This window comes from Schistocerca americana, chromosome 3 (assembly GCF_021461395.2).
Source record: "Schistocerca americana isolate TAMUIC-IGC-003095 chromosome 3, iqSchAmer2.1, whole genome shotgun sequence".
In the NCBI taxonomy this organism is placed as follows: Eukaryota; Metazoa; Arthropoda; class Insecta; order Orthoptera; family Acrididae; genus Schistocerca; species Schistocerca americana.
In genome coordinates, this window is record NC_060121.1 from 971,787,017 (window position 1) to 971,799,221 (window position 12,205).

The 12,205-nt window shown below is 38.1% G+C and overlaps 1 protein-coding gene across 1 annotated transcript in view; it reads right to left on the reverse strand.

Annotated features, from left to right (window-relative positions):
• The window catches only part of LOC124607439 (proton channel OtopLc), a 736,982-nt gene that overhangs the window by 79,048 nt on the left and 645,729 nt on the right, over positions 1-12,205 (reverse strand). The window contains exon 9 of the mRNA XM_047139769.1: positions 9,574-9,745. Coding sequence (XP_046995725.1) covers positions 9,574-9,745 — 172 coding nt within the window. The remainder of the gene's footprint in view (positions 1-9,573; positions 9,746-12,205) is intronic.

The following is a 12,205-nucleotide window of genomic DNA, read 5'->3' on the forward strand; positions in this document are numbered from 1 at the left end:
ATGCTGTGTTCTTCGTAATGGTATCAAATACAGTTGCAGTATCTCAGATATATGTATGGACAGTATTTTATGTACAAGTGCTTATATCAAAGAATATTAATATATAAAAAGTGAAGAGACAATTTTCACAATAATCAATAACATATACAGTCTTATGTAGGTTACAGGTACTGCAATAAAGGGGCAAGTGTATGAAGCCAACAGGAAAATGAGATTAACTGGGAGAGAATAAAATATGGAATTCAGGGATGAAATCAGCATGTTCAATTTTCCATATAGAAATCTAAGTTCATCCCAAACTGGTTCAAGAACAAGGAGAATTTGAGAGAGAGAGAGAGAGAGAGAGAGAGAGAAAATCATATTTACATTTTATATAAAAGTGCTAAAAGATTTTGTCAATTTTCATTATAACATTTTTAATGGGATATTATTCTCACAATTTAAACATGTAAGTTAGAGATAAAAGAGGAATTATGAACTGCTGAAAAGATGAGCTATGAGGAGCTCTACAATAAATACTCTTGGTTCTCTTATGTTTATTTTGTGTCCAGCAATTATAGAAAATGTACATGGCTGCATACATTTGTAATTTCATTTCTGCATACTTCCTTAACCACCATCACTGTAATCATCATCATCATCATCATCATCATCATCACCACCATCATCATCATCATCAGATGCAGCAACAACAACAATAATATTTTAATACAATGAGGATATAAACAAGTAATGTAAATATGGTACTTTTTCTTGCCATGTTGCCTAAACTATTACACACAAGAAACATAACAGTTTGGAATTCAAACAACTACATTAGAGGGATGATTGATATACAAGCAAACTCTTTGTTCCTCTTAAAAAAATAACTTTATTTCCATCAGATTTCATGGAAGGAATAAATAATACAGAGTTCATCAAGAGCTGGTGGAAATTATAGTGTAAAAGAAATGACCATGCTGTTGTGCAACCTTGAACCATTTTTGTGAAAAGAAGTGAGAAGCATAAGAATTAATTATCTGAATCTTAACCCTGTCCTCTCAAATATAGCTTGAAGAATTTAAGTCAAAGTTGAAATATTAACGGCAAGTGGGAAAAAATGTTTAAGGATACCACCAGAAATGAGATACCAGTACTGATAACTATGTAACCTTACAGTGCACTGGCAACTCATGGAAATTATGATTCAAAGTAAGATATACATTCCAAGGCATGTCTGCATATCATCTAACTGTTAATCACTTCAAACTTTTTTTTCATGTAAAACGTCAGTGTAGTGTCACTATAGGAATTTGAGGATTTTATACAATATATGCCTTTACAGGTACAAACAAGTAATTAGATCTGCAGAAAAATAAATATTGTATGTTAACAATCAGCATTTTCTGAAGTTACAATAGTCTTTATATGTCATGGGATCGAATAAATGAGGCTTTTAAATAAGCTGCTGGAGAAAGATGTTCTAGACAAGTTCTATCCTAGTCTGAAGTTAGTGATATTTGCAGGTTAGTACACAAGCCCAACAAAAACTGACTACTCACACTATTTAAGGGGAACACAGTGACTGTCTTGCAAACGAAATTCTTTCAATCCAATTGTTCACCTTTGGGTTTCAAAAATGGTATCACAACTGCTGTCAGCTTCTTAAAAAGTCATCATCACATGAGATTAGAAGTAAGTTAAATGATTTCCACCCATAGGTGTGAGCTGTGAGTGGTAAACTGGTTGGTGGTGCTTGCAAGTTCACATTTGCACACACAGTTACTGATGCCACTTGCAGATCAGTTCTGTAGGTGGACAGCATATAAAATGCTTCAAGTATCACAAAATGGTGGTGGTGGTGATGATGATTAGTTAACATTAAGATATTCTACAGTAAAATGATAAAATATTTCCTACAACTTCACTTGCGAAGAACACATGAACACACCCTAAAAGCTTTACATGTGACAGTCTGTAAAAGGTGAATAAAAGGAAATGGAGAGCCCAAGGTACTGAAAGAGTATCAGGTACACATGGCTGGCTTATCACTCAACAAAAAAAGGATGTGTCAACCACTGCAACAAACAAAAAACTCTAACTAACAGCTTAGTTAGAGTCAGACAAAATTTTACAATGCATGTTGTGGGCTAAAATAGAGGGCAGTTCCCCACTTAAATTTACTGCTGCCCTCTTGTCAGAATATAAAACACATACTGTTAAATATGATGTATTGAAACATGTGCTCCATAAGTCCCACAGACTGGTAAGTCCTCTCACTGGGGCAAGAAGTCATGGGTCAGAGAAGTGAGACCTATATGGAGATGGGTCACTGCCACTTCATCCCATCTCTGCAAATGGAAGGAGTATCACCATGGTTGGAGATTTGGTTTCACAGGACACAGCTAATTTCCTGACACTTCAGGGCACTTTGGTCTGCAATGGCATATTCTTTCTAGGTCAACACCAAGGTAATGACCCATAATGGGAAAGCATATGTTTCTTCTGTGTGTCCCTGACAAGCTTCCTTGGCTGTAATGTTAGCCTCCTCACTGCTCTGGATTCCAACAGGCCCTGGTAATCAGCAGAATACTACATCCTTTCCCTGGTCATGCAGATGCATCAGGGAATCCTGAATCAACTGTATCATTTTTTCCATGTCGGGAACATCTGTGAAATCACCTTAGGGCACAAAGGGAATCAGAACAAATGAGAAAATTATTCTCTCTTCTCTCTCTCTCTCTCTCTCTCTCTCTCTCTCTCTCTCTCTCTCTCTCTCTCCCCCTCTCATGCCTCATCAACTCCAGTACTCTCAGGATCACAAAGCTCTGCAGTATAAAAGGTAAATTTGATTGGTAGGCAAATCTCGAGAACATGCTCAGAGAAAATGCCTGAGCAGCCAAGTGATCCCCTGCATAGACCCATCAAAGTACATGGGAATAAAATTGAAGAGCTTGTGTAAAATATTACTAATAAAGACATAAAGGACTCCTGAACACAATCATAGAGGGATATGTCGAGAGGAAAAGACCAAGAGGAAGACCACAACTGAGGTACATGGATCAAATCGTGAAAGATGTGGGATGTGACACCTATAAAGAAATGAAGAGAAAAGCTGAAAGACGCACAGAATGGAGACAAGCTGCCATTGTAGCTGTTGCAAACCAATCCTTGGATTGACCACTACAGAAGAAGAAAGGGTTATAAGACAACACTAGATGTACCAAATACCAAAGCACCTTGTAGCTCTGACAGAATTATAAAAGAGTTGTTTCACAGATGGATAAGTAATGGTATGATGAATAGCTGGTTATGGCAGGGAATAGGCCTTACATGGTCACTGTATCGTGATTAGTCACCACAAAGTATTAAGTGGTGGCTCCACAGTCCTGGCACAAATGCTCGCACAGATGCTGGGGATAGGGCTGGTCCTAAATGCCCTTGTGGCCAGCCTAATACCTACATGGTGAATATCAGTGAGGAGCTTCAAGTATGATGACTGAGCAGATCCAGCTACTACACAACCATAAATGAGGCATGATAATACTGGAGCAGGCACTTTCCATCTATTCCCCAAGTCATGCGACTTATATTTTTTAAAATAATGAGTGTTTTGCAAGACCTTGCTTCAAAACCTCTCAAGTGCAGCAAACGACTGAAATATGAGGCCCAGGAACCTCAACATATCTTCAAAAGCTAGTTACAACTGCTCTGTGGTTCCTGGTGGTTTGAAAGGAGAGCAGACAATTGAAAAATCATCTACAAAAAGGAGTACTGTACAGGGCTCCTTACAGTGTACATGGTACCATCAGTGGCTATTAAAAAGAGGGCTACACTTAAAACACTATCTTGAGGAACACATTCTCTTGGATAAAATCATTTGATAAAATACTACCAATTCCATATTTAAAATAACATGCAGACAGGGAGGACTGTAGCAAAATGGAAGATGTCACCGGAAGCCCCATTGTGGAATTCTTCCAGGATACTGTGCTTCCATCGAGTATCATATGCCTTCTCAAGGTTGAAAAAGGTACCTATTAGGTGGCATCTGTGCAAGAAAGCCTGTTGTATAACCATTTCCAGCAGAGTCGGATTATCGATGGTAGAACGATACCTCCAGGAGTTGTCCAGATTCTGGGATCCAGAAACAGTGGCAGTTGATGATCAGCTCGAATTCTAATATCATGTTGTTGTACCTGTCTGGTAGTCATGTCCTATGCACACCAGGCAGGCTGTGTAGGCAGCCACCCTGCCGGGAGGATGTGTGTAAATAGTTCTCATTAAAATAGATATTTTCCTTCTATGGCCTTGGATATTTACCATGGCGTTACATGTCACCTCCACAGCATCTGGGGGGCACCAGACTTGCCAATAGGCAATGTGTCTGTCACTGCAGAGAGCACTGTCGGGACGGGGAGGGGGGGGGGGGGGGGGCGCACTATTTTGCTATGTGAGGTGATGTGTCCTTACAGTACCATGCAGGTATCCATCTGCTTCCAACTATTTAGGCCATTAGTGGACCATGAAAAGTGATTTATGCCCTGTGCCTCAAACCAGTAGTACCAGCAGTTGTGTCTAGCCACATCAGCAGTTCAGTCCCCATGCTATCAGCTGGTAATACCCCGTTTCATCTCAGTACTCCACTCCAGCAGACCTGGCCCATTTCATTTTGGTCTTCACCAGCAGCAAGTCAGATGTCACACACCAGCAGCACTGGCTCATGTTGCCACCTCCAATGACTCTAGGGTTAGTTGTGTAGGCACATCACAGTCAATATCACAGGACAGGTATTTCTGTTGTATGTAGCTGTGTGGCTATTCTTCCAAGGACATTATAATTGTTTTATTTTGTTAATAAAGTTATTCTTTTAAAAGTGTCCTTGATCACTTTCAGTATGAGGATACTTCAGATGTGATGAGGATCTTGTAAAAAATAAAAAATGGTTACAACAGCATTTGTGTGAACTGAGGCTGAGATAACACAATAAAAGAATTATTCACTAAAATGATAACATGTCACATGTCAGGTGAATGTACAAATCAGGGAAAAAGTAGTCTGACATGTGACAACACTGCCTTTAAAACATATAGATGAGCCCTGTTCATGTACAGTTCCAGAAATGCATTGAAAAAGGTTTACATCTTTGATCTTTGCAAATGACAGTTTCCCTGAAGCAAGGATCAAAAAAGAATGACTGCGGTCCAACTAGCACATTACTCTTGTACTAATGACTCCTCAGCATCAGATGCGTCATTGTTCTGGAGTCAGAGGTATTCCTGCATATAGGAATACAGACAAATAGTGATGTAGATAGTGGAAAATTGAGGTTAGACAGTGAAGTGCCTCTTGCAGAGTTCCTATATTGTCACAACATTCAAATAAAGCCCTAATGTCTGACATTTTCATATGATTGCAGTGCCTGTTGTGTCTTGCATAAATCACATGTTGTGTAACACCACTGGGGTCATGATTTCTCTGGTTCTTCTAGTCCCATTATGTCCTTTATTGAAGCAGCAATTATCCAATGTATTAGATGTCATATAAGAATGCTGACCAGTTCCACTGTAAAACTTTGTGACTTGGCTAGATTGTATACTTTTGAACTGGTGAGGCACAGTTATTGTTTATGTAATATTTACTGTTGTCAGAGACTAAAACACAATGCTCAATGCTTTTTGCTTCTTCTGGAATGGAGATTAATGGATGATTGCAATTATTTTAGACACATTTATTTATGTCAATGGATAGTACAGAGTGTGCCACTATTGAATATCACAAGCATTTTTATTTCCTGAATATCAGACCCGATAGATGAGCTTCCCCTCGGCGCACATATTCCTGCGGCCTGATAGGAAATTTATGCATGGTTTGATTTAACATTTCAGTAGAAATCCTGGAGATTTCCTCTTATACTCTTGCTTTAAGTTCTTCAGTGGTAGCAGGTCGAGTATGGTAAACTGCGCTCTGAATCATCCTTACATGTCATGTTCTTTGCCTTCCAATTAGTTTTCTCAGTCCAACCACTTGCGAACAAATTTGATTGGTATCAGTTTTAAATTATACTTTTCTCTACTATTCTGATTTTTGTAAGTAGACTCTCTTAGCTGCATCAAGCTGTGACTGCCCCATCAGGCAAATGCAACAGTTCCATATAACAATACAAACTTCTGCACAACACAGCAATCTGTTTCATTTCAAAACAGATGAATACTAATTTTTGAACATCATAATTTCTCCATATTTACTAATCAGATAGTGGAGAGTGAAATGATACTGAATTAATCTGTTTTAGAGCTATGATACTATCAGCAGAAATTACTGTAGTTCTATTTGAAAAAGCAAAGTTGATATTAATGTGTCAATCATGCCAATGCAAGTACTTCATTCTTTTGTTGTACCCTCCAAAAGCTCTTTTCTGAGGACATGTGTTCTCTTTGATGTTCCAAATGTAATAATTGTTAAATTTAACCACCAGCTGTCTTATCACTTCTCTAACAATCTGAAATGGATGTGTGGGGAGTTTTGCATAAAAAACATGGCTAACTCATGCCTCTCACATTTTTGATCTTAAGTCAGTTCGACATCTGCAGTTATTTAGTGTTCATAGTCAACTTTTGAGCTCTGGTGCAAAAATAATTAAAATGTTACTCATGGACACAAGACAACAAACTAACATAGGTTGGACTGGGAGGAATTCTTTGTCACACAATCCTTTAATAACAATAATATTATGATAATGATAGATTGCTACTTGCCGTACAGAGGAGATGTTGAGTCACAGACAGGCACAACATCCTTTTCATGATATTATGGGTATTCCATCCTGAATTTTTCATTGTTTGACAATCTTTCAACAACTTATCAAAATATCTGGATTGTGGGGATGCATAACCATTTTAATATTTTAAAAAATAATATCCATAGTAAAATAACTCTTATTTTACACTATACAGACATCCAAATACCTGTATACCTATGTAATATGTACACAGAAGCACAACTATAAGGGTTGTTCAAAAAGAAATGAGCCGGAGGCATCATTACAGAATTCAGTACCTGTATGTTAGAAGTACTGACCCTGGTTGTTGAGACACTTGTCCCACTGTGACACAAGGCACTGAATGGCGGTCTCAAAATTCCTGGAGCTGCAATGTTAATCAGTTCCACACATACAGCTGGATGTCACCGTCCACATGACTGCAGGAAAAGTTATGCTGACGTTCTTCTTTGACCAAGATGGCCCTCTTCTGATTCACTTCCTGCAGTGTGGGACAACAGTGAACACCCAGTGTTACTTGCAAACCTTGACCACTGTTCACCAAGCGGTCAAATCAAAACGACCAGGCAGTCTCACCTGTGGGGTCATTCTGCTCCATGACAATGCAAAGCCTCATACAGCCAACAAGGTCACAGACCTCCAGCAGAAATTCAAATGAGAAGTTCTTGGCCACCCTCCATACAGTCCGGACCTCTCTCCCTGTGATTATGCCATTTTTGGTCCCCTTAAAAAGGCTCTGAGGGGCAAACGATTCACCTTTGATGACAACATCCAGCTGTACATGCGGAACTGGTTAACATCGCAGCCCCAGTAATTTTATGAGACAGCCATTCACCACCTTGTGTCACAGTGGAACAAGTGTCTCATCAGCCAGGTTCAGACTTCCAACATAAAGGTACTGGTTTCTGTAATTATGCCTACAGCTCATTTATTTTTGAACACCCCTTATAGTTAGCACAAAATGAAGACAAAAAACACTTTTTTGAAAGTGCCAAACTGTGTGTGAACTGAGCTAAATAATTTAGGTAATTTAGGGTTACTAGGCAGTTTATAAGAACTGCTTCTTTTTACTGTATTATTGAAAACTAATTTCACTTCTATGAAGTTGGTTCCTTAGGTATGATCTACAGGACACATTTATGTATTTGACTGATTAAAAATTGTCACCTAGTGGGTAAACTAAGATTGAGTAGAAAAACTGTTATCAACAGGGGAAATTGCATTACTACTTCACAAAAGTAATGTTTACTGAAATGATTTTTAGTAGTAACAATATACTCATATTTGCATATCTTTCATATTTTTGTACCTGTCCCATAATAATTTTTTTTTGTAATTAAGACTACAGCTTGGCTGAGCCTTTTATGAGATGACTACATGCTCAGAATATCTTTATTTTACAAGAATGAATAGTAAGATCAATGGGTGCTGACAAATGAAGTTGTCAATGGAAGAATGCACTGACCTACAATTGTGTATTTTGAGTTGCTGCTTGTTGTTTGTTTGATCAAATTTAAAGAATAGAACGTAAATACGATAAAGACCAAGCAAATAATATATCAGACAGCTCTTTCTAGCAGTACATACAAAAAACTTTGTTATCCAAATGAGGAGTATTCATAAACACAGCTTGTAGTGTTACTACATAGCTGAGTGTTAGCACATTCCTCTGCTGACCCCTTCAATTTCTAACTTTCTGTGAGCTTCTACAAAAAATCATTGCTACCACAAGCTGCTTATATCTTTAATCCATTTTACATTTGTTCATAACTGTATATTTGAGTTTAATATATAATGACAGTAAATTTTTAAGTTTTATTCATATAATACTAATAGATGAGAAAGAGAACAAAATTAATTCTGTGTGTAAGTGAAGGGGAGATGAGAGGAAGGAGGGGGGGGGGGGGATTACAGGCTAGACCATTTGTTGCAATGTACATTACACAGGTCATTAATAATTAAATCATTAAAAGACTATTCTAAAATATACCTTCTATCTCCTTTTGTCAAATAACTATTTCATTGTGACTGCAGGCTTCCTTGGTATATCCCAATGACAATATCTTGTTGGGTGATTGGCCAAGTGGTAGCATCACCTTGTCACAACATTTCAGTGAGTTTTGTATCCATCATCTTCAAACTTTGCCTTAAGACAATGTGTATGAAACTCATTGCAATGTGGTGACAAGATGGTGCCACCAGTTGGTGGATCACCCAACAAGATTTTATCAACTATCTCATTATTTATTTGACAGTTGCTTGCATTCTAGAGACTAAGTCTGGGTATTGTGACCAAAACAAAATTTAAGAAATAAAGCACAAGGAAATTATGCAGTATACAAAGCATTTACTAAACAACGAAGAATCAAATCAAATAAAAATGTAGTGCGGTAAATACAAACATATTTGTAAATATAAACCTATTTGTGACTGACATGTAAGTAACTGAATGTGACACACTGGAATCAAATTAATGAATTATTGTGGATGAAAACAATAACTATGCAGTGATGCAAAACAATATCAGTACAGAACAATCAGGAATGCTAACCTCCAATGCTGTGAATATGCCGTGACAAATGAAATCCTAGTCTGCCACATTCAATTGCTAAGGCATATTCAGGGCACTTAATGATTAACTGAGAATTTGCAGTATTATCATACTTTAAACTTCTCATTCGAAAACCAGCATTACTAGTGGACTATTTATCAAATTCCAAAATTGTTTTCTGCAGTTTCATTATGAATAAAAGTCAAGTCAAAGACAGAGTGTGAATAAACTCTACAGGCTAAGAAATAAATCTCATACATACCGACTCCACTATCTTCATCTGCAGCCAAAAATGATTCAAGACGTCGATGCTGGTATGCAGAAATTTCTTTTAGGCTCTCAAGCACCAAAGTTCGAATCCAGACACACAAATTTGTAGCAACTACATGCATAAGTCCAAAACGTGCAACCACCTTGAAGCGATGAATATTCAGCTGTACGTACAACAATTGAATTATATGTTAGAAACATGTTCACAGAGTTTATTCCAGTTAAGAGAATTATAAACTTAACTACAGAGTGCACGAAATTAAGCACAATATGATACAGCTTATAGAAACACTATGTTGGCTCATGACGGCTCACAAAAAGATTTCTGCAACTCTCATTGTGTTGCAGTTATTTATGTACATGAAGTTATTAGTAGAAGGCACTGACAAAGTCTCTTAATGAAACACAACTGTAATACCAGAGAGCACTTATTAGGGAAATTATGTTGCATTTAGTTCATATTCCGTAACACCAGGAAACTGACAAGGACATAGCAATCAATTGCGGAACAATACTTCTGAGAATATGGTGACCAATCTTGCTGGAGGGTGGTTACTAAGATACTTTCCCAACAACTATGGTTTTGGAAGGGTAGTTGGATGGCTTGAGGCAAATCAAAATGTTACCACCACAGTGAGTGTGATGATACAGCAAAAAAATTCCCACAATCTAAAATGTTGTTGTTTCCATTGAAAGCACAATGGAGATTCTGAAGATATTCTTGATACTTAAGATTGGTTCTAAACCAAATGGTGTTAATGACCAGACAAGTTGATTGACTGATTAGGGTGGTCAAGACAAATATTATCAGTGCCTCTACTGAAACATTCTGAGGTAAATGCAGTTAAATATTTAAAAGTATGTTTAATAAATAACCTAATTTGAAATCTGATCCTCTCTGTCCCATTATCACTTACATATCTATTGTTATGATACATTTAAAATACCAATACAATAGCTAAACAAAATGACTGATGTGCGTCCCATAACATCACAGAGACTTCACTAGCTTTCAAAGTAGTTATCTAGCTTAAGTACATACTCTCCCATATACAACCAGCTACCCTAATGAAACCCACCTGTGTATGTATATGTACAACATGTGAATCAGACATAGGTGAATGGTTGCCTTTCCGGATCACACTGCCTAACAACTTACATAGAAAATAGGACATAATACGTAATCTCATTCTCAGATGAAAACGAGACCAAATTGACTGGTTAAGCCAGTTCCTGCCCTCTTGTCAAAATATAGAACACATTCTGTTACAACGTGGAATACAATATCTGTATACTATAAACATCACTTACTGGGTGGGGCACCTTACCAGAGGAGAAATTCATGCATTGTAGGGCAGTGCACCACCTGATGCGTTAAAAATGCTTCCTCATATTTCAGTGACAATAAACAGGACTGCCATGGATGTATTGCTGGTTTTATCAACAGTAGCATTTTATTCCTCAACCTTAGCTACACTTCCACGTATAGATACATGACCTTGTATCTCAACAAGAAAGTAACTGTATCCTGCGACTTTTATCACCTAAGTGTATATGGACCTGTTTAATTTGTAAAGAATGGCAAATTACTCTGTCATTTGATAGGAACAATAATACAATCTGCAGCTAGTGCTACCAGGTCTTACTAAATATGAATCCATCATAGACTAGCTCCTCATGGTTGATTTATGAATATTTATCCAATGATGAGCTCTAGTACACAATGTTGGTGACTCTGGATGTTGACAATACAATTTTTAAATGATGTGCTGTGAGAAATAGCCAGTGCATAGCTAATATTAACTTAGTAATTGTGATACAAAGATTGATGTCTTCAGCCTGAAGACTCGTTTGATGCAGCTCTCAATTCTAGTCTACCCTGTGGAAGATTCGTATCTCTGAAGTATTACGGCAACCTACATCTATTTGAACCTGCTTACTGTATTCAAGTCTTTGTCTCCTCCTACAATTTATACTCTCCACTTTTCCCTCTACTACCATGCTGAAAATTCCTTGATACCACTGGACACACTCTACGAACTGGTCAAACAATGGAAAATCGAGGGCGGAATGTAACAATACGAGAGAAGGAAAGTTGCTACCCACCATATAGCGGAGATGCTGAGTTGTGATAAGCACAATAAAAAGATTCACTATCCACCCCTTCTACAACAGCCTCCAAACCTCCCCCCCCCCCCCCCCCCCTCCGAAACTCCCTCCCACCACCACACAGAACTCAAAACCTAAACAGACCCACAACACAGTCGTGAACCTTTCCTCCAGGAGCCTTACTCCCACAGAAATATCAGTCCTTTCCAAAGGCCTCGCCTTTTGCCCCACTCTCAAATTCAACCATGCAGGACTATTTAAAGACCTTCTCTCCTTCTCCCGGTCCCTACAGTGGAAACACCTTTTCCACCACCAACCCGACCAATCAGACTCAACCAAAAACCAACACTGAACCTTGCCTAACTCAGTTCACTCCTCCATCCAACTGTGATCCACCCCCACTGCCTCCAAACCATCCCCTGTTAACTTTCCAGAAGTTCTTATCCTCGAACCTTGCCTCACCATCATTCACCAAATCCCTCAACATGCATACTAACCTTACATTCGCAGAAAAA